Source organism: Acinonyx jubatus, chromosome X, assembly GCF_027475565.1.
Source record: "Acinonyx jubatus isolate Ajub_Pintada_27869175 chromosome X, VMU_Ajub_asm_v1.0, whole genome shotgun sequence".
Classification (NCBI taxonomy): domain Eukaryota; kingdom Metazoa; phylum Chordata; class Mammalia; order Carnivora; family Felidae; genus Acinonyx; species Acinonyx jubatus.
Window position 1 is genome coordinate 45712020 of NC_069389.1, and position 23221 is coordinate 45735240.

General features: G+C 39.5%; 1 protein-coding gene and 1 pseudogene across 1 annotated transcript in view; both read right to left on the minus strand.

The window, feature by feature from the left end:
- FAM120C (family with sequence similarity 120C) overlaps positions 1-23221 on the minus strand; it is a 115357-nt gene that overhangs the window by 6085 nt on the left and 86051 nt on the right. Inside the window, exons 11-15 of the mRNA XM_027053535.2 lie at positions 6386-6500; positions 4336-4545; positions 2974-3175; positions 707-845; positions 444-501 (exon numbers count right to left, since the gene is read on the minus strand). Of these exons, the coding sequence (XP_026909336.2) occupies positions 444-501; positions 707-845; positions 2974-3175; positions 4336-4545; positions 6386-6500 (724 nt within the window). The remainder of the gene's footprint in view (positions 1-443; positions 502-706; positions 846-2973; positions 3176-4335; positions 4546-6385; positions 6501-23221) is intronic.
- On the minus strand, positions 15016-20459 carry LOC113597432 (beta-galactoside alpha-2,6-sialyltransferase 1-like; annotated as a pseudogene).

Below are 23221 nucleotides of genomic sequence, written 5' to 3' on the forward strand. Positions count from 1 at the left end.
TGAGCCATCAGGAATAAGCAAAATGGCAACAACTCCTTCTTTCTCATATTCAGCAAAGGCCAAAGTCCAATTTTCTAAGCATCTCTGGTAGGAAGCCCTCAGAAAACCCTGAGAAGCTGGCAATCCCACTGTTAACTTCACTTTGGCCCCTTTTCTGGCTGCATGTAGCACATACTATGCTAGGTACAGGTGTTCAGGACACAGTACCTGGTTTCTATCCTGTGGCTTCACTCAGGGAGAAAGATGACACTCTGCAGCACTGTGGGAACACTGTGGGCAGTTAACACTCACTAACTCACAGCTAGAGAGCGAGGGAATGAAATCAAATGCTGGGAGTAGCTAGGAAAACTCACAGTTTTCTTGCCTGATCTGATCATTTGCAAGTTAGCTGAAAAGACAAGATGTATCAAACAGAAGGTAGATAATCTCAGAACGGTGCTTACTTGTTTATTTCCTTTTTTGTGTCCTTTGGATCCTCTACCAGTCTGTTCTTTTCCATGCCTGTAGAAAGTGAGGGGAAAAGTGATCCTGAGGAATATATAAAGCCCACATTTTCACTTAATTAATCACCTCCTCTAGGAAGTTTGACCCTCTTATGGAAAGTTAGTCAATGCCTCTTACCTTAATGGAAGTATTCAATAGGTGGACATTTTCCCAATAGCACCTTGATTAACACTAGCTCATACCAACCTATTGGAATACATACCCTTTTCCTGGCCCACCAACCGAGACCACTTGCATGCCAAAAGAGCCTCGGCCCCTGGAGGACCTGCTGCCAGCCCACTGGCCCACAACCATCCCAGCAATCTCCAGTTTTCCTCCTTGAGGAGGGATTGGATGGAGACCTGGAGAGATAGGAAGAAGGAAGTAATGAATGCTAAGTGCAAGGTAGGATAAGAAGTGGAAACAAAGATCCTACAGCCCACCTACTCTGCTTATTTCCATTTCTCTATGATAAACACTCTGTCATAACAACAAAGGTTCATGGTGGAAACAAATTTAGGGACAGGGGGTTGAAGCTCTGTACACATCCACTTTATTTTTTTTAAATGTTTGTTTGTTTGTTTGTTTATAGAGCAAGTGCGTGCACAAATGGGGAAGGGGCAGAGAGAAAGGGAGAGACAGAATCCCAAGCAGGCTCTGCACTGTCAGCGCAGAGTCCAATGCAGGGCTTGAGCTCATGAACTGTGAGATCATGGCCTGAGCTGAAATCAAGAGTAGGATGCTTAACAGGTTGAGCCACCCAGGTGCCCTGTGTATATATCTACTTTAGCAAGTGGGGTATGGACAATTCATTTTTTTGCTACAGGGCCTGGCACATAGTAGCTATTCAATAGTTGCTGAAAGAATGAATGTCCTAAAATCTAGTTATTAGAAAATTATAAGCCAAATGCCACTTCTATTTTCCTTTCTTTTTTCTTTGCATTAAAGTTTAGTTGACACATAATGTTACATTAGTTTCAGGTGTACAACCTAGTGCTTCGACAACTCTGTAGTTATGCTGTGCTCACCACAGTACAGCTACCATCTGTCACCATTCAATGCTATTACAATACCATTGACCTTATTCCCTATGCCGTGCCTTTCATTCCTGTAACTTACTCATTCCATAACTCATTCCACTCTCCTTCACCCATTTTGCCCATCCCCTCAACGTTCCTCCCGTAAGGCAACCATAAGTTCCTTCTCTGTTTATGGGTCTGGATTCTGCTTTTTGTTTATTCATTTGGACCAAAACCACTTTTCTTTTTAAGCTTTTATTCAAATTTCAGTTAGTTAATATTAAAGTGGGCCTAAACCATTTTTGATTCAAATATGTATCACTACACAATGGAGGATCAGCCAAACCAGCAAACTGAACTGAAAATAATGAAACTAAACTGAAAGTAATCTATAATTAATAAGCAAGAATAGCAACAGTTGAAAACCAGAACCAAATCAAGACAAGATAGCATATCTCTTTAAAACAGGAAATTCCAACTCAGTCTGTATGAGCTCACAAGCACAGTAGAGCTTTGTAATTTGGCATAAAAGGAAGCCTTCATAGAATCCACAGTTCTAGTAAACCTTTAATTTTAGTTTATGGGAAAAAAGCAAATGTTAATAACCCTCTACTCATTTAGCCAGTTGTCAGTAAAGAGCCCTTCATTCATATAACAGTGTCTAAGGTACCAGGGTACTAGCCAGTTCTAAGAGGGCTAGAAAGACTTGCCTTTGGGGATCTTACTGTGGCCTTTGAGGAGGCAGAAGGCTCTTCATGAACCACCAGTAACTGGAGACTAGGCATCACTGGGAGCTGGGACAATGGCAAGGATCTCCTGAGAACTTAGCCTTAATTAAAGCTGTCTTCTGAGACACAATAAAATCAACATGCAAAGAATGGGAACAAAGATCTGTAAAGTCAGCTTCAAGGAATGGACTGAATGGCTGGCTCCCTGGTTTGTAAAACTTGATCATTACCTGACTGAACAGAGCAAACATCCACATTGCTCGTCCAAGTAGAGCCTTGAACTAAATATGCATACTGAATTTTATGACCCTAGATAAACTTCCAGCTTTATTTTTTTTAAGTAGGTTTCACGCCCAGGGTGGAGCCCAACACAGGGCTTGAACTCACGACCCTGAGATCAAGACCTGAGCTAAGAATCAGACACTTAACAGATTGAGCCCCCCAAGAACCTCCCCAGCTTTATTATTTTTAAAATGATGAACAGTGGACAACAAATACCTTGAACCATAGCAATGACATTCCCACCTGATCACAGAACCTTGATACTTCATGTCAAAATGTCCCTATTAAAAAATCCTGTTTCACCAAGGTTGTTTGAGTTATTAGGATCAGTATCTTTGTTTCAGGCACAGTATTGGGCCTGATATATATGAAACTGCTGATTCTGTGACTGGTACTAACTACCAGATGGGTTATTATGAAATAGATTGAGGATGACAAATACATCACTCATAGGTACTGACCTGTGAATCCCCGGCTCCTTCCTTGAGGGGGAGGTGGCATTGAGCCCATGGCTCGGGAATAAAGTGAAACAGGGTAGAGAGGGGGCACCATGGGAGGCACAAAAGTAGGTGACGGAAGTAGAGCGGAAGGTGGTGGATGGTTCATGTTGACTCCTTCAAGGATACTCTGTCTCATCTTTTCCACTTTGGTTGCCAGATCAGCCTTCAAATGAAGAACAGAATTAATAACAGCAGCTGCCATTTTTTTTAACGTCTTTGTTTCAGGCACAGTATTGGGCACTCTAGGGACAGTCTCACAAATCTATTCCCATTAAGAGAACTGAGGCCTGGAGTTAAATGGCTCAAGGAGTCATACTCAGGGAAACCTGTCTGGCACCAAAGACTCACTTTTTGCATGACACCAAACTACCACACTAGCTCTGACCGAGGCCTTGTGAGGCACATTGACTAGGTCAAGGGAGACAAATATAACAATAAGTATTTACTGATGGTCTGTCACATGACCAGAAATAGGTTAGGTTATTTTTTAAGGTGGATAGAACAGAGTTAGGTGAAAGAATAAAACCTGACATGCACAAAGTTTTTTAACCTTCTCCCCCATACCCAAGATCAGAGACCATGACCTCTGTCCAGGAGAAGCCCATGCCTCTAGTCCAGAGATCAGCAAACCTGTTCTGAAAAGGGCCAGATAGGATTTGTAGGCCGTATATTCTCTGTCACAACTATACAACTCTGCTGTTGTGGTGGGAAAGCAGTCATAAGCAATATGTAAATGAATGGATGTGGCTGTGTTCCAATAAAACCTTATTGGAATAAAAATTTCAAGGTTTTCAGTTTTGAGGTATTTTGCCACCCCCTGCTCTAGTCCCTCAGCTCATTCCCCCCAAGTGGATAAAGGAGTAAGTAAGGGTTCCTTTCCCTGTCTTTCCTAAGGTTTCATTGTAAAGAATCACCTGCTTCTACTCTGTCATCTACTTTACTATTCTCTTCTAGTTCCAAACATAGTTCCTTTACAAAGGTTATCACCATTTGCAGAAGTGACTTACAGTTTTTGCAAATAAGGGAAATGAAATCCTAAGAATTGCAGGAAAGCCCTATTCCATGGGAAGGAAATACTCAGATAAGAAAACAATAGGAAAATTTGGTGTTCATAAAAAACACTTTCCAACGTATGGTTTTATAACATGGACATATCAGACTCTGGGCCTTTGGGATTATCCTTGACCCAGTTAAGTTAATGTCACACATTCCCCTACTTCTGCTACCTCCCTCTCCAATGTCTCTGTTCCTTTCCACCCTCTGCCCATTCATCCCCACAGTGGATCAGAGATGGCTCTTAGCAGCTGCCCGACATAAAGGTACCTGGCCATCACAGAGCTCAACCAGGGATACTCGCTCTCGGCCTGCTTTAATCAACTTGCTCTGGAACAGCTTGCCATCAAAGTAAATCCAGGGGCAGCAGTGCTCCCACGGGACTGGCTGGCCACAGGCATCATTGGCAAACAGAGCTGTGTCGACCCCACTCATGAAGAGGGCAGCAAGCTGGATCCCTCGGGCATCCAGTTTCTCAATCTGAAACCACCACAGAGTAAAAACTACTATTAAAAACTTTTACTGGTTACATCTACTCTTGTTCCTGTTATTCTGATTATTCAAATTAAACTTGAGTGTAGTGCCTCTTAATATAGACATTTGAGTGCACAAGCAGCTTCTATCCATGTCACTCCCTGACACAGTTTGAAAGATACTCATTACAGTTTGAAAGATACTCATTACAAAAAAAAAAGACATCAGCTTTAAAACTTCAAAAAGGCACCAACCATTTTGTTTTTACCTGTCAAGTTAGAAAAAATTTAAAAATCCAAAGAGAAAAAGAACACCCAGTGCTGATAAGGATGAAATAAATGGGCACATTCATATAAAGCTGATGAAAAATGTACATTACAATTAAGCAGTATGTGAATAACCCTGAAAAATATTCACATTTCTTGACTCAGTAATTCTACTTTCATGAATCTATTCTAAGGAAGTAGAGCTATGAATAAAACTCTATGCATAAAGATTTTAATTGTAATGTTACATCTAATAGGGGAAAACTAGAAACCAAATGGCCAACATTATAATAATTAGCTGATACATGCATATAATAAATTTCTTAAACTTTTTTAAGACATAGAAAATATGTGCTATGTTAAGTTTAAAAACACAATATATAATCACATACACAATACCTCAACTGTGTAGAAAATGTTTATATTTATTATCTCAAGTTGGCATGGTAGATGGCTTCAACAGGTAAAGGAGAAATACTTGCAAGTCCCCTCCTACATGTGATCTGGAGACAGTAACTGCCCTAGGGCCAAGCAATATTATACTTACTGTAAGGAGGAACCAACACTGTTTTTCTTAGACTGTTTTTGTCTTTCCCTTAGTTAACCTCACTTAAAGGAAGATTCTGTTAGCTTTATTGGGCTAGATCTTTTCCACGTTTATCCTAGGGCCTCAAAAAACCATGGCCACTGAAGTCAGGAGAGGGGTGTTCTGCATTAATAGCTAGTATTATTGGATTCTGTGTACTTAAGATATGCAAGACACTGTTCTAGGTGTTTTGCATGGATTATTTACTTTATTTAATATCCCTACAAGTAAGGAAACTGAAGCAAGAGAGGTTAAGCAACCTGCCTCAGATCACACAGCTAGGATGCAATGAAGCCGAGATTCAAACCCAAGGCAGACTGGCTTCAGAGCCTACCTTTTAAACCACTGTATTCTGGGGCCCCTGGGTGGCTCAGTTGGATAAACGTCCGACTTCGGCTCAGGTCATGATCTCACAGTTTGTGGTTCGAGCCCCGTGTCGGGCTCTGTGCTGATAGCTCAGAGCCTGGAGCCTGCTTCGGAATCTGTGTCTCCCTCTCTCTCTGCCCCTCCCCTGCTCGAGCTCTGTCTCTGTCTCAAAAATAAATAAACTTGAAAAAAAATTAAGCTACTATGTTCTACTGCATTCAGTTAGATGGTGGATTTGCTTTCTTCCTTATGTTCTTCTAGACTTCTCTCTAACATCCAATAAATATTACTAAAAAGGCAGGCATTTACTCAGAGACAAACTCAGGACACAAGGAAGAATCCCCTGTAGTGTATCTTGCAAGTGTCAGAAACCTTACCATAGTTTGTGGCCACAACTTATTTGTAATGTATAATATCCATCTTTTCTGTCCATTCTCACCTATCAGTATGGGAGCAGTGGTGCAGGTACCTCTTGGTTTTATTAATAAACATACATGATTGGCTGAAGTAAATCAAACATTTGTCTGTAGAACTTACTCTTCTCCTGAGCACCAGGGGAAAAAAAAGACCAAAAGGAAAGCATTGAGCTCATAAAAGAAAGATTTTAAGTTAGGTTAAATCAAATCACCTTGAGTTCTTGAAGTTGATCTGGCTCATAAAGCTGGGTAGATACTGCCTGTGCAAGGAAAGTGTCTAGCTCATGGCGATGCAGGATTCGGCCACCAGGCCACTGAACCATGTATCTAGAAAATAAAAGCATAATTATTAAGGTAAAAAAGCTCATTTATTCCTTTCACAAACACTTATTAAGCTAAGAACCTATCACAGGCCAGGTTTTGACAATTTCAGTAGAATAAAGTTAAAGCATCTTCGCCTTTGGTTATTGCGGTCTAGGTGGTAGAGGAGACAGGCATGTGCCTCAACAATGACAGGAGAGTGTGATAAGTACCAAGATAGAAGAATGTACAGGGTGCTATAAGTGCACAGGAGAGGGCTAGGCTAAAGGAGTGAGGGAGGGTATCCTGAAAAAATAGCAGGAGCTGGGTTTCAAAGGGCCTGAAGAAATTAGTAAAAAAAAAAAAAAAAAAAAAAAGCGGGGAAGGATGTTCTAGTTGAGGGAACAGTATACGTGAAGGCATAGAGGTGTGGAGTTCAGTATGATATAGTAGGTTCCATAACTCAAAAAGATATCTGCACCCCCATGTTCACTACAGCAGCATTTACAATAGTTAAGACATGGAAACTACCTAAGTGTCCACTGATGGATGAGTGGATAAAGCAGTTGTGGTATATATACAAATACAACGAATATTATTCAACCATAAAAAATGAGGAAGTCCTATCATTTGCAGTAATATGGAGGAACGTGGAGACATCATGCTAAGTGAAATAAGTCAGACAGAGAACGACAAATACTGCGTGATCTCACTTATAAGTAGAATCTTAAAAAAACAACTCATAGAAAAAGAGATCAGAGTTGTAGTTACCAGAGGTGGGAGGGTGGCAGAAGGGGAGGGGGAATTGGAGGAAGGTAGTCAAGAGGTATAAACTTCCAGTTATAAGATAAATGAGTACTGGAGATAATGTACATGACTGTAGTTAGCACTGCTATGTGGTCTATAGAAAAGTTAAGAGAGTAGATTCTAAGAATTCTCATCATAAGGAGAAAGTTTTTCTTTTTCTTTATACCTGTATGAAATGATGGATGTTAACTAAACATTGTGGCAATCATTTCACAATACATGTAAATGAAACCATCATGCTGTATGCCTTAAACTTATACAGTGATGTATATCAATTTTTCTCAATAAAACTAAAAAAAAGGTCAGATTATTAAGTGTCTCAAAAACAGTATTAAGGAATTTGGACTTTCATTCTGAAAATATAAGAAGATACTTAGGGATTATCAGCAGGACAGTGATATTGACTGGCTCATAGGGTAAGAGAGAAGAGGCATGTATGCCAGTTGGGAGGCAACTGCAGCAATCTGTGCCTGAAGAGGTATGAACAAAGGCACTGGCTCAGGGGTTGGAGAGGGCCAGGGGACAAAGACAAGAGCTACTGAGTAGATATATCCATAGGAATTGGTCATGCATGTTATGGGAAGGGGGTAAAGAAAAAGGAAGAGCCTAAGATTCCTAGAATTCTGACTTGAGCAGATGGCTAGATGATAGGGCCATTCCTCAAGATAAGAAATCCATTAATTAAAATAAATAAGTACTCATTGATGAGTATTTGACTTGAATTTCATGAACTGAATATGTCTTACCATTCTAGGCACCAAGATGCAGAAAGAGGAAGAAAGATGAAAAAAATACATCAGTACAAAGTCTATGTCCTTAGCTCCCTGAAAGACCCACAAGACAATGATCATTCATAATTATTGGAGCTGTGTGAGACTTCAGAAAGCTGGCCCTTAAAGCAAGGGATGGTCTTTTCTGAGTGGCACGTGGAATGAATCTGTAGGGACTCTGATCCAGTTACTACTACCAGGAGGCTGTATGATGCCCTGGAAAGAACCTGGCTTTGAATCTCTAACCTGCTGTTTCCTCACCTGGAAAGATCACAACAGCACAGGCAGCCCTACTGCCATTACTCTTTCTTCAAGCCCAGCTGTCATTTCTCTCAACTCCAGGATGTTTCTGGGCCTGCAGAACATGCCAACAAGCCCTGTTGCTTCTTTACAAACTAAGTTCTAGGGGTGCCTGGGTGGCTCAGGTCGTGATCTCAGGCTCATGAGTTCAAGCCCCACATTGGGCTCTCTGCTGTCTGTGGGCAGAGCCCGCTTCAGATCATCTGTCCTGCACTGACCACCCCCCCTTTCGCCTCTTGTGTGCATGTGCACTCTCTCCCTCAAAAAACAAAAACAAAAACAAAAACAAAAAACACTTAAAACAAACAAACAAACAAACAAAGTTCTAAATGACTGACCTTTCCAGGAGGTATCTTTCTGGGCCACACAGAAAGAACAGTTTATACCCTCCTCCCTGCCCACACATTCTCCATGTGGAAAATTTATTCATACTTTATAATCTATTTTATACTTTTTGATGCTGTATTATAAAATGCACAATTCAGAGTTTATATCTTCTATCCATATAAAATATTTTCCTTTGCCCTCAATGTTTTTTTGCCTTGGGGACTATATTATTTATTAATAATGCTTCTTTCTTGTGATTTATACTTCCTTGATTGATTTACCTTTGCCCATTCTTTTATTTTTAATCTTTCCATCTTATTTTGTTGGCAAAATATGAAGCAAAAATAAACAAAAATGAACTGAAATGCAATTATAGTAGAAGAATTTAGCATACTACCATTAAGCTATGACATGTAAAATGTGCCTTAGATACATTTAAAATCACAGAAGACTTGAAAAATACAATAAATAAGGTTCAAATGCTTGACTGAAAACATATTCAAGAACCCATGTGAGTTCCAATGAGATCTAGGACCTTGTTTGGCCTCATCTATTGTCTTGTTTCTTATTAATATTTATTATAAACTATCTAGCATAGTACATGGCCTAGAGTACATATCAGTAAATATTTATTAGGGGACTGACTGAATGCATCAACCAGGTCATGGAAAAAATCCCCCAAACCAAGAAAAAAACTCAACAAAAATCTTCCAAAGCTGAATTGTACCAGTCACATCCTGATTACTATGAGAGAAAAACTGACTTAAAGGAGCTCCTAAAGGAGTCAAGTGTGGAAGACAGGCAGGATCACTGAAAGACTAATAAAATGAGAAGGATGTGACTTTACAAGTTGAATAGGTTGTTTTGGGTGCTCTAAGGAAACAGTGACTAAATTCACCTGGGAGATTCAGAGAAGGCCTCACAGAGGGGAGAACATTTAATTTCCTAGGGATGTGAGATTTTTGGTTGGTTTGGATTATACTCATTAATGTTAACTTGCAATTTTTCATGTTTCTCTAACCTTAGTGTGGTGCATGGCAGAATGGATGCTCAAAAAATGTTTGCTGAACAAATGAGGCTATGGCAGGATATTCCAAAGGAAATGCTAGCTCCATCTTTTGGCCAACACTGTTATTCAACCAGCCTCGAATGAATTACGTGAAAGAGAGGACAGTGTCCAAAGAGTCAGAGGCTCATTAATGAGATAGCAGGAAATAGTAATTATTAAATCAACCAATATTTAGTAATGCTCATCATGTGTTATTTTTTAAATTATATGATTCCATTGGGGATTAATTTTGTACAACCACAGGAGTACTAATTTCCCATGGAAGTTCCTCAATCTCAATTACAAGACAGCTTTATTACTATTAGTAGTATTTACATTATTATATATACTACACACAAGCATTATATATATACATATATATGTATATATGTATACATATATATATATATATATATTACAGTATATGCAGCAAACTATAAGTTACTCATAGGAACAACATTTACTAAATGCCTCTTGTATTCTAGACACCCTGACATAAACTTTATATACATAGAACACGGTAGCAAAGAATACAGACTTGGGAGCCTGACATACTGGGTTCCAATCTAGGTCCTACTACTTTTCTTTTTTTTTTTTTTAATGTTTATGTATTTATTGAGAGAAAGAGAGAGAGAATGAGTGGGGAAGGGGCAAAGAGAGGGAGATAGAGAATTCCAAGTAGACTTCCCACGGCCAGTGTAGAGGCCAATGTAAGGCTTGATCTCGTGAACCATGAGATCATGACCTGAGCTGAAACCAAGAGTTGGACACTCAACAGACTGAGCCACCCAGGTGCCCCTCTACTATTTTTCTATGTGACTCTGGGCAAACACTTTAGTGTCTAGGGGCTTTAGTTCCCTCCCTCATCTCTAAAATGGGGCTAATTTTACCTACCTCTCAAAAGGTTATAATAGGTAAAAGAGAAAATGCATGTAAAAACACCTAACCTAGTGCCTGTCATAGTAGCACTCTTGGTTACCATTGTAACTGAGACAATTATGGTCGAATTCTTCTTTTACTATTTGGTGAAGCCCCCATATCATATATTAAATTCTCATATGTACAAAGATCTGTTTCTACTTATTTATTCTATATTTATTTCTCATGCCAGTACAATGCTAGTCTACGTTTTAAATATGTTTTTTTTTGTTGAGTTTAATTTTCTTTTTTTTTTTAATATATGAAATTTATTGTCAAATTGGTTTCCATACAACACCCAGTGCTCATCCCAAAAGATGCCCTCTTCAATACCCATCACCCACCCTGCCCTCCTTCCCACCCCCCATCAACCCTCAGTTTGTTCTCAGTTTTTAAGAGTCTCTTATGCTTTGGCTCTCTCCCACTCTAACTTAAATATGTTTTAAAATATGGTAGTCTCTGCTTTTATCCACTTCTTTTAATTTTAAAATAAAATTTATGATTTCATTCTTACTTCAAAAGCTCAAGTTCATTATCATTAAGAAAATGTAAAAAATGCAACAGAAAAGTATAAAGAAAACAAAAGATAAAAACTGAAGTGATTTTTACTCTTACCATTCAGATATTACCACTGTTATGTTTGTTATGATTTTGGCTTTTTTCTTCCTAACCTCTCAAATCTCAATTTTCTCTATTACATTATATATGTATTATATATTGTATATAATGTATATATCTAATAATATACCTAATAATAGTATAGTACAGTATAATATATTAGTATATACATCTAATAATATATCTAATAATATCACTAATTGTATATATTATTTATATAATATATATACTTTTATATATTATAAATATATAATATATATACTTTTTTCACTCATTATACTATGAGAATGCCTCATTCATTAAATACTTTTCAAAAACATTTTTGTTTCATTTTCTTAAATTTTTTTTTTCATTTGAGTATAGTTGACACAATGTTACATTAGTTTCAGGTATACAACTCAGTGACTTAAGTTTATACATTACGTTCTGCTCACAAGTGTAGCTAACATCTGCCATCATACAAAGCTATGTTTTAATGTTTATTTGAGAGAGAGAGAGAGAGAGAGAGAGAGAGAGAGAGAGAGAGAGAGAATCTGAAGCAGGCTCCAGGCTCTGAGTTGTCAGCACAGAACTCATGAACTGTGAGATCATGACCTGAGCTGAAGTTGGACGCTTAACTGACTGACCCACCCAGGTGCTCCAACACTACTCAATTTTTTTTAACGTTTATTTACTTTTGAGAGACAGAGTGTGAGCAGGGGGTCGGGCAGAAAGAGAGGGAGACACAGAATCTGAAGCAAGCTCCAGGCTCTGAGCTGTCAGCACAGAGCCCAACACGGGGCTTGAACTCACAAACTGTGAGATCATGACCTGAGCTGAAGTCGGATCCTTAAACAACTGAGCCACCCAGGCGCCCCGACAGTACTCAATTTTTAAAATAAATACTTTATTTTGCAAAAATTTTACATATACAGAAACTTATTCTAATTTTTTTCTTGAGGTATAATTTACATACCATAAAATTCATCCATTGTTAAGTATAGAATTTAATATTTAGTACATTTACAGAGTTGTGCAACTATCATCACAATTGAGTTTTAGAATATTTTCATTGCCCCAGAACGATCCCTTGTGCTCACATGTAGTCACTCCTCATTCCCACCCTGAAGGCAACCACTTATCTACTTCTATCTCCATAGATTTGCCTTGCTGGACATTTCATACAAATGGAATTTCGTGGTCTTTTGTAATTTGCTTCTTTCCTTAGCATAGTTTTTATTTTAATTCAACTTTTAAGATTGATATTGTTGTAGATTCACATGCAGTTGTAAGGAGTAAAACAGAGGGATCCCTCGAACATTTTACCTAGTTCTCCTAATGGTATTATCTTGCAAAATATAATACAACATCACAGCCAGGATACTGACACTGACCCAGTCAAGATAAAAAACAGTTCCATCACCACAAGGATCCCTCATATTGTCTTTTATAACCACACTCACCCTCTTCCCAATCCATGTTCCTAACTCCTGGAAGTCACTAATCTGTTCTCCATTTCCATAATTCTGTCATTTCAACAATGTCACATAGCATGTAATATTTTGGGACTGGCTTTTTTAACTTAGCATAATTCCCTTAAGATTCATCCAACTTATTGTGTGTTATCTAAAGTTTGTTGCTTTTTATTGGTCAGTAGAATTCCATGGTATGTATGTGCAATACTTGAACAATTCATCTGTTGAAAGACATCGGGGTTGTTTCTAATTTGGGAGTATTAAGAATAAAGATGCTATAAACATTAATGTACAGGTTTCTGTGGGTATATAAAATTTCATTTCTTTGCGATAAATGCCCAAGAGTGCAATTTCTGGGTTGTATAGTTATTTTTAAAGAAACTGACGAATTGGGGATGTCTGGGCGGCTCAGTCAATTAAGCATCTGACTCTTGATCTCAGCTCAGGTCTTGATCTCAGGGTTTTGAGTTCAAGCCCTGCATTGGACCTTCTTAAAAAAAACCTGACAAATTGTTTTCCAAAGTGGATGTAGCATTTTACATTTCCAAAACCACCATTTGAATGATCCAGTTTCTCCACATACCCCCAGCATGTGGTATTATCATTACTTCTTATATTAGCCATTCTGATAGCTGTGTAATGATATCTCACTGTGGTTTTAATTTGCATTTCCCTAATGGCTAATGATACTGAACATATTTTCATGTGTTTATTTTATTTGCTATGGTATATCCTCTTTGGAGAAATGTCTATTCATGTATTTTGCCCACATTCTAATTTCATCCTCTTCACATGGGCTTTCTTTCAACTGATAAAAGTATTTTTTTAAATGCCATTTATTGAAAAATTTTACATAATCTTTGGGTAATTCAGAATTAGATTAGGCATGTTTCAGAAGCTTCTGAGATTGAGGTCTCCAAACCAATGTGAATAGCTTATGTGATTGGTGGAAGGATTGGGGAACCTCATGATATAGGATGCATAGATGGCTACCGATGAAGACAGAATCCCTTATGGACAGGGACTTTCCTGTAGCACTCAGTCATCATTTTTAAGTTATCTGTCACAAATATTAAACATCTCACCAGACCAACAATAATATCCCTATCGTATTTGCAATTTATTAGTTTCCGTATAGAGAGAACATGGAATTAAAAGTTCTGTAGACCTAGAATCACACTTAATCTGATCCCTCATATTAATAATAATTAAAAGCTAGCATTTCAGTGTCCACACGAATGCCTATCTCTTGCTGATGGAATGCCACCTTCCTCTCACTCACTGTTTGTGATTCAAAGATTGCAGTGAGTGCATCAATCAGAGCATAAAACAAGCCGGAGAGGTGCCTGGCTGGCTCAGTCAGTAGAGCACGCAACTCTTGATCTCAGGGTTGTGAGTTTAAGCCCCATATTGAGTGTAGAGATTACTTTTTATAAAAAGCAAGCCAGGAATTCATGGTCCCAGAGAGGTGGAAGAGATTCGCTCCACATAGCAGTAAGTGGCCCAAGTGCTCCACCAGTTCCCAAGCAGAATCAGGCAGGAGCTGCATGCAGGGAGGAGGTAGAGGAGAGGCATGTTCTTCACCCTCTACTACCTCAGATGTTTTCCCGGGTGTTCCAGGCAGGGGAGTTGTTGTCTCCCAATAGGATGGTTAATTCCTTGAGGACAGGACCCCCTCTCTGGCCTCCCTCAAAGCAATTTCCTCCCCAGGTATGAGCACAGAGCAGATCCTTAGTGAAGGAAGGACGGAAGGAAGGAAACCACAATGTACAGAGCACCTGCTATGTGCCAGGTACAGAACCAGGAAAACTGTTTCATGTAACCCTCACGACAGTCCTGAGGTAGGCTCATCACCTCTGTTTTACAGATGTGGAAACAGTCTCAGGAGAATATGCCCATGGTGCCACAGCTAGTAAACAGGATCATCGATTTGAAAACCCAGGGCTTCTCCCTTCAGAGCTCTTTCTACTGCTTATATAAGCCAAGGATTTGGCAGCAAGTGAGCACTCCAGCTCCCAGACGGCTGGTCTAGAGCTCACGTTTAAGAGGCCCTTAAGCACATGAGGCCAGGAGTCCAGAATCCTGGGTCTAGGAGCCCTGGCTCTACAGCATTACTTTTTTTTAAATTTATTTTATTTTATTTTATTTTATTTTATTTTATTTTATTTTATTTATTTTTTAATATATGAAATTTATTGTCAAATTGGTTTCCATACAACACCCAGTGCTCATCCCAAAAGATGCCCTCCTCAATACCCATCATCCACCCTCCCCTCTCTCCCACCCCCCATCACCCCTCAGTTTGTTCTCAGTTTTTAAGAGTCTCTTATGCTTTGGCTCTCTCCCACTCTAACCTCTTTTTTTTTTTCCTTCCTCTCCCCCATGGGTTCCTGTTAAGTTTCTCAGGATCCACATAACAGTGAACACATATGGTATCTGTCTTTCTCTGTATGGCTTATTTCACTTAGCATCACACTCTCCAGTTCCATCTACGTTGCTACAAAGGGCCGTATTTCTTTCTTTCTCATTGCCACGTAGTACTCCATTGTCTATAGCATTACTTTGTGACCACGAGTGAGTCCTTTACGTTCTTTGCACTGGGGGCCAGACCAGTCCAATGTGGTGCTCCACTCAGGGAGGGGGTAGCAAAACTACCCGGAAGCATGTTTGCAGACCATGGTAGTAAGAATTGTCTGGAGACTGACGTTGCTCCCTTGCTGGAGGGGTGCAGGGCATGGTGGTCTAATAAGGAGTTATGATCTCTAAGGGTCTGAGTTCTGAGAGTGATTTTAAATTCTGAGGAACCACATCCCCACTCCAGAGGGACATTCCACAACAGGCCCATGAAGGTCAAAGAAACTGTCGGGTCAGGATACTTTTAAAGTAGAAAACACCTGAAAGTAATTAGAGAAAGGGGAAAAAAACTACTACTTTAAAGGGGAAAAACAAGATGGCAGTCAGGAGGGCATGGGATGGGCATTAACAAGGAAGCAGTGGACATGGTGTGCAAACCCAGCTGCAGGGTAGGGTCAGGCTAGGCTGAGCCTGGACAAATCAGGCTTTTGGCATCTGTCTTGCCTAGTGTCTGCCATGGGGCTGCACTTGCTGCCTCACACAGGGGTAGTGGTTTCCTCAAAAAATAATCTGAGCCTTTAAGTTCAGGCAGACCTTAGAGAATAAATACAGGCAATAAAGACAGAAAGAAAATCATAATTCAAGTGACTCAAAATCTGCCTGACATGTTTCTCCTCTTCCTCTAAAATCTCCTCCACAGCCCCAGCTCTGTGATACCCTCTCCGACCCACAGACACAGCAAGTATGTGGCCCCTCCCAAGTGTGCAGGCAGACAGAATGGCAAGTCAGCCTTTCCATACATCCCCCATACACTGAGCAGACCGAATCCCCCTGTCTCTCTCCCACTGAACTGTGAGGAACTGGAGGATTGAGACTGTGCCTTTGTGTCCTTCTAATCTCTATATGGAAATGGCTGTGGGTTCATCAACATCCTTTGCCTATAAGCACCCAGGCTAAGAACACACCAAACCTGCTAGAGTGATAGGCACACCACCTCTCCCAGGGACATGGACCTTGGGGGCAACTTTGTTCTGGAGGAATCAAGCATGTTTCCTATGTCCCAGGCCACTTGCTGGCCCCCCAGAGCCACCCTATACCAGGGCACAATCATAATTTGGGAGAATTTCTCTAACACATGAAATCAATGTCTAGTTACAGATTTCAAGCAATAGAGAGAGCTGGTTTGTGAGAATAGCACCATTCCAGTGCTATTGGGATGCCCTGGTGGGAAAAGTGGATCTTGCATTCACCAGTGTGTGGAAAAGAATGCTAGATATGTGTACATGTGTGTGGTAGGAGGATTTGGGCTCACACGCCTCTGCAGCTACATGGCAGGCTGGACCTGGCTTCTTGCCACTGGGCTCCTGCATCCTGGGGCTTTTGCTGACAAAAGTCCCATAGTGCAGGCTGGGATCATTCAGGAATGTGGTCTGCCCAGGCTTGGTGGAGAAAAGCAAGGGGACCTGACCAGGGAACTAATGCTCAGTAGCAAATTGTCCAGAAGCCAGGCACTGTAGCTTTCCCAAGCAGGTTAATGTCCTCGTCTGTGCCCTGGTTGAGGTACTTCACCAAATTCTTCTCAAAGAGGAGCAGGTGGTAGGTGCTCATTGTGCAGATGCTGCCAAAAAACTTCTGGTAGTAGTAGCACAGGTCGGTCTGTGCTTGGACAGGAAGAACTCGTAAATAACCACCTGGTCACACAATATCATGATGATGATGATGCCAAGCATCCCAGAGGATGGGGGATTTGGCTGAATCTCTGCTGGGGAGACTTCTGAATGACGTCCCACAGCTCCCAAAGCATCTCGGGCTAGAGGTTGTAAAAGGGCTGATCAGGATGCAGCTTGCCAACAGCTCTTACAGTTCCCAAAGAAGCTGTAGTTAGGGCTCTGGTACCACTGTGGTATATCTGAATGGTAAACAGATGGGTCTCACACAATTCGGATTCCCTCACTGTATAAACTGTCTGTGAGGAAGTGCCTTCAGTGGTGACCAACTGAGAGTTCATCAGGCAAATGGTGGTTTTCGTGCCCACATCTTGTTGGAAATGGGCTGTGGGCACCCCACTAAACCCCAGGACTGCATCATGATCTCTATTTCTTGGCCCATCTGGGAGGACTTCAGAGATCCTGCTGATGAGACAACAGCATACCTGCCCCACAGCCCAGCCTTGGTCCCAATGTTCTCCTTGGGCAGAAAACCCTCCCATCCGGAGAGGCTAAAGGGAAAATCTGTGGCCTCTACTATGGATACATTCACATGGTCCCAGAGGTGGCAGCGCAGGGCCTCTGCACTGAACTTGGCCCCCCTGCCTTGGCCTCTTATAAGATACTTTGTACTTCTTAAGGTTCAGATAATTTCTCCAGATTTTCTGAAGACTGGTGATAAGGTTTTTGGAAGAGCTGTTCTTGTTCCACACTTGGAAGGAGGCCTCTGGCTTGGCCTTAGCTGGGTCCTGGGGACTGCTGAGAGCCTGGTTGCTGCTTGAAGTCACAGACTGTTTCTCCAGACTTCTCAACATCTGGAATCCTTTGGTTTGCAATTTAAGGGAATCATAGTTACTCTCTTTCTTCTCCTGCCACACACAGATGACCACAAATAGGAGAAAGGCCAGCACACAGCAGCTGAACTATTTCTTCAAGTTGGCGTGAATCATAATGAGAGGCGTTCAAGGCAGCCACTCTGTTCTGAGCAGGAAAACAAGACTGCTTTTCGCTAATCCCCCTGGGGTTGCAGGCATTCAAGTCCTCAGGAACTGGCACTATTCTACATAGGAGGAATGTTTGCCTTATCGGACCTGGAGGCCAAGGCTCATTTTTCTCAGCATGATCAAAAAATATCTTTAAGTTTCCAGGGTCAAGGTCAGTGCCTGTAGCTCAGCTTCATGTGCCAAATAAGCAAACATTGTCTTCTTACAAAGAAGGTGCTCCATAGCCCAGGAGTAGGGGCCTACATCCAGCCTGGGATCAAAGCCTTCATGGATGAGGAAGCCCTCAGTGCTGGGACACAGGCCTGGCACCAGGGCTTGGGCATGCTCAAGGAGGCCAGTTCATTTCAGCTAGGCTCCATGACTTTACTGTTTCTCCCTGGGCTGTTCACTGTGGAACGCTGTACAAGCTACTCTACCCCGCTTGCTGAGCGCTCGACCACCCAGGCTGCAGCTGCTCCCTGTTATTAGCACCAGGTGGCTTCCTGAGCCGGCCCTATCTCCCAACTCCCCTCCCGCAGGTGCTGGCCAACTCCGTGCCCTGTGGCCACAGGGGAGCCTAGCAACTGGAAGCCTGGTGCCTGGCACTGAGTCCTGGCAGGAGGGTCTACTGGGGAGGAGTGGGGGATTGGGGCTGAGGGGTGGACGGGACAGTGAAGGAAGGTAGAAGAGAGCCTCAACTGGCAAAAGTTTTTAGTTCTAAGGAGGTCCAATTCATTAATTTTTCCTTCTATGAACTGTGCTTTTGGTTATAAGTCTAAAAAGTCTGCCTAACTCTAGTTCCTGAAGACTTTGTATTTTTTCTAAAACTTATATAATTTTATGTTTATATTTTAAGTCTATGATCTATTTTGAGTTAATTTTTGTATAAGGTGTGAGGTTTAGATCAAGGAGGTTTTGCTTTTGTTTTGTTTTTGGCTTACGGTGTCCCATTGCTCCACTACCATTTGTTGAAAGGCTATCCTTTGTCAACTGAATTGTTTCTGCTCCTCTGTCAACAACCAGTTGACTGTTTTTGTGTGGCTCTGTTTCTGGGTTCTTTATTTTCTTCCATTAACCAATGTGTTTATACCTTAGCAAATACCGCCACTGTCTTGATTACTTTAGCTATATACTAGGCCTCAATATTGGGTAGAGTGATTCCTACACTTTTTTCTTCTTTATCAAGATTGTTTTAGCTACTGTAAGACCTGTGCCTTTCAATATAAATTTTAGAATAAGTTCATCTATGTCCACAAAAAAAAATCTTGCATTAAAAAAAAATCTTTCTTCCTACAGAAATTACATTAAACCTATAGGTCAATGTGAGGAGAAACGACAGCTTTACTATGGTAAGTCTTCCAGTCCATGAACTTTCCTTCTTTGATTTCTTTCACTACCATATAGCATAATGATTTTACATGCTCTGGCATGTATCAGTAATTTGTTGGATTTTACTGCTGAGTGATATTTCACTGATGGATATACCTCTAGTTTATCCATCTACCAGTTGACGGATATTTGAGTTATTTCCACTTTTTAACTATTATGAATAATGCTTCTATGAACATTCATGTCCAAGTCTTTGTGTGGATATATGTTTTTGATGCTTTTGGGTAGGTATGTAGCAGTGAAATAAATGAGTCTTAATGATACATTTATGTTTAACCTTTTAAGAAAATGCCAAACTAATCTCCAAAGTAACTAACCATTTTAGTTCCCACCAGCAATTTAGGAGGGAATTCCAATTTCTCCACAGCTTGACCTACATATGTTATTGTCTACCTTTTTTCAATCATTCTTAGTGGAGTGATATTTCATCGTGGTTTAAATTTGCATTTCCCTAATGATTACTCAACTTGAAAATCTTTTCATGTGCTTATGTTCCAATCTTATATCTTCTATGGCAAAATGTCTATTCACATCTTTTAGTCATTTTTAGAGAGTGATTTTTTTTAAGTAGGTTCCACACCCAATGTGGGCTTGAACCCACGACCCTGAGATCAAGAGTTGCATGTTTGGGACACCTGGGTGGCTCAGTCAGTTGAACATCTGGCTCTTGATCTTGGCTGGGGTTGTGACCTCATGGTTCATGGGATCAAGCCTCTCATTGGGCTCTGTGCTGACAGCACAGGGCCTGCTTGAGATGATCTCTCTCCCTCTCTCCCTGCCCCTCCCCTACTCACTCTCTCTCTCAAAATAAATAAATATTAAAAAAAAAAAGAGTTGGATGTTCTACCAACTGAACCAGCCAGGTGTCCCTCTTTCACTCATTTTTAAATTGGTTGTTGGTTTTGTTACAAGTTGCAAGAGTTCTTTATACATTCTGGATACAAGTCCTTTATCAGATATATGATTTATAAATATTTCCTGTGGCTTGTCTTTCAGTTTCTTAATGGTGGCTTTTGAAGTGCAAATTTGGTATTTTGATGAAATCCATTTTTTTAAGTGCATTGTGCTTTAGCTGTTGTATCTATAAAATCTTCACCTAACCCCAATTCATAAAAATTTTCTCATGTTTCCTTTTGTAAGTTTTATAATTTTAAACATTACATTTTTATCTATTATCCATTTTGAGTAATTTTTGTGTATAAAGGATTTAAATTCATCATTTTTATCAGGTCAGGCCAAATTGGTTGACAGTGTTGCTCAAGTCTTCCATATTTTTGCTGATTTTCTGTCTAGCTGTTCTGGCCATTACTGAGAGTAGGGTATTGAATACTTCAACTGTTACTGTTGAAGTATATTTTGTTCTTAAGTTTTATCGTTTTATGCTTCATGCACTTTGTTAGGAGTACATATGTTTATAATTTGTTAGGGCATTGTTAGGAGTACATATGTCTATAATTGGCATATCTTCACAATGAATTGACCCTTTAACACTACAAAACATTCTTTTTTATGTAATAACATTACTTGTCTTAAAGTCTATTTTGTCTGATATTATTATAGCCATTACAATTCTCATATGGCTACTGTTTGCATTGTAGATTTTTTCTATTATTTTCTTTTGGATCTATTTGAGTCTTTGAATCTAAAGCATATCTCTGGTACACAATTCATGCTTTTTACCCAATCTGACAATCTCTGCCTTTTGATTGTTCAATTCATTTACATTTGATGTAGTTATGTTTAGATGTTTCATACCTTTTTTATTTTTTGCTTTTTCCTCTTTTACTCTTCTATTGTGTTAAACAGATGTTCTCCAATGTAGCATTTTAATTTTTTTAACTATATTTTTGGTAATTTTCATAGTGGTTGCTCTGTGGATTGCAATGTACATCTTAATCGACACACTACTTCAAATTAATACTAAATAATTCCAGTAGAATGTAGAGAGATTGCTCCAATATATTTCTCTTCTTTCCTCCCTCCATTGTAATATTGTCACATATATTATACCTTCATTCTAACACCAACACACAATTTCATAATTTTTGCTTTACGCAGTGGTCTTTTAAATCAGTTAAGTGAGGGGTGCCTAGCTGGCTCAGTCCATGGAGCATGTGATTCTTAATCTTGGGGTTGTGAGTTCAAGCCCCATGTTGGGTACAGCAATTAGTTAAAAGTAAAATCTTAAAAAAAAATAAATCAGTTAAAGGAAGAAATGAGAAAAAACATACTTATGCCACTTTTTATATTACCTATGTAATTACCTTTACAGGTGGTCATTAATTTATCTATTTGGTGTCATTTCCTTTCAATCTGAAGGACATCTTTCATTTTTTAATTTTTTTATGATATATATTTATGTATTGCTCTAAATTTTAATTCCAGCATAGTTAATATACAGTGTTAAATTATGTTTCAGGTGGTGGCACCTGGGTGGCTCAGTCAGTTAAGTATCAGACTTTGGCTCAGGTGGTGATCTCACAGTTCGTGGGTTACAGCCCTGCACTGGGCTCTGTGATGACAGCTCAGAGCCTGAAGCCTGCTTTGTATTCTCTGTCTCCCTCTCTCTCAAAAATAAGTAAACATAAAAAAAATTACAAAAAGAAGTTAGTTTCAGGTGTACAATATAGTGATTTAACAATTCTATTTACTATTTGCTATCACTGCTCATCAAGATAAGTGTACTCTTAATCCCCTTCACCTTTTTCACCCACCCCCCCACCCACCTCCCCTCTGGTAACCATCTGTTCTAAGAGTCTGTTTGGGGGTATGTTTCTTTTTATTTGTTTCTCAAATTCTACATGAGTGAAATCACATGGTATTTGTCTTTCTCTGACGGACATCTTTTGTTTGGCATTATGCTCTCTAGCTCCATCCATGTCATTGTATTTTTGATTTGCATTTTCCTAATGATCCGTGATGGTGGGCATCTTTTATGTGCTTTCTGCTTAATTGCATATCTTCTTTGGAGAAATGTCTGTTCAAATCTTCTGCTCATTTAAAAAATTAAAGTATTTTTCTTTTATTGTTTAGCTGTAAGAATTCTTTATATATTCTGGATAATATATCCTTATTGGATATATGATTTGCAAATATTCTGTGGATGGTATTTTCACTTTCTTCACAGCATTGTCTCCAGAACACCAGCTTGAAGTTTTGATCTAGTCCAGTTAATCTTTTTGGCACTTACACTTTTGGCATCATATCTAAGAAACCATTGCCTAACCTGAGGTCATGAATATTTATACCTGTTATCTTTAAGGGTTTTACAATTTGAGCTCTTATATTTAGGTCTGTGATAATACATTTTGAGTTAATTTTTACATATGATGTGAGGTAGAGATCCTAATTCATAATTTTGCATGTGGATATCCAGTATCACAGAACTCTTTGCTGAAAAGCCTATCTCTCCCCATTGAATTGTCCTGGTACTGTTGTCAAAATTAAATCTACCACAAGTGGAAAAGTTTATTTCTGGACATTCAACTGTACTCCATTAATTTTTATGTCTATCCTTATGCCAGTAAACCACTGTCTTGACTACTGTAGTTTTGTAATAAATTTTGAAATAGGGAAGCGTGAATCTACAACTTTGTTCTTTTTTTCAAAATTGTTTTGGTTACTGTGAGTTCCTTGAATTTACATTTTTTTAGTGTCAACTTGTTAATTTCTGCAAAGAAGAGATCTGGGATTTTGGATTATGTTGAATATGTAGACCAATTTGGGGAGTATTGTCATCTTAAGAATCTTTTGTCTTCATAAACATGAATGAGGGATATCTTTCCACTTATTTAATTCTTCTTTAACTGTAGTTTTCAGTGTATAATTCTTGTACTTCTTTTGTTAAATTTATA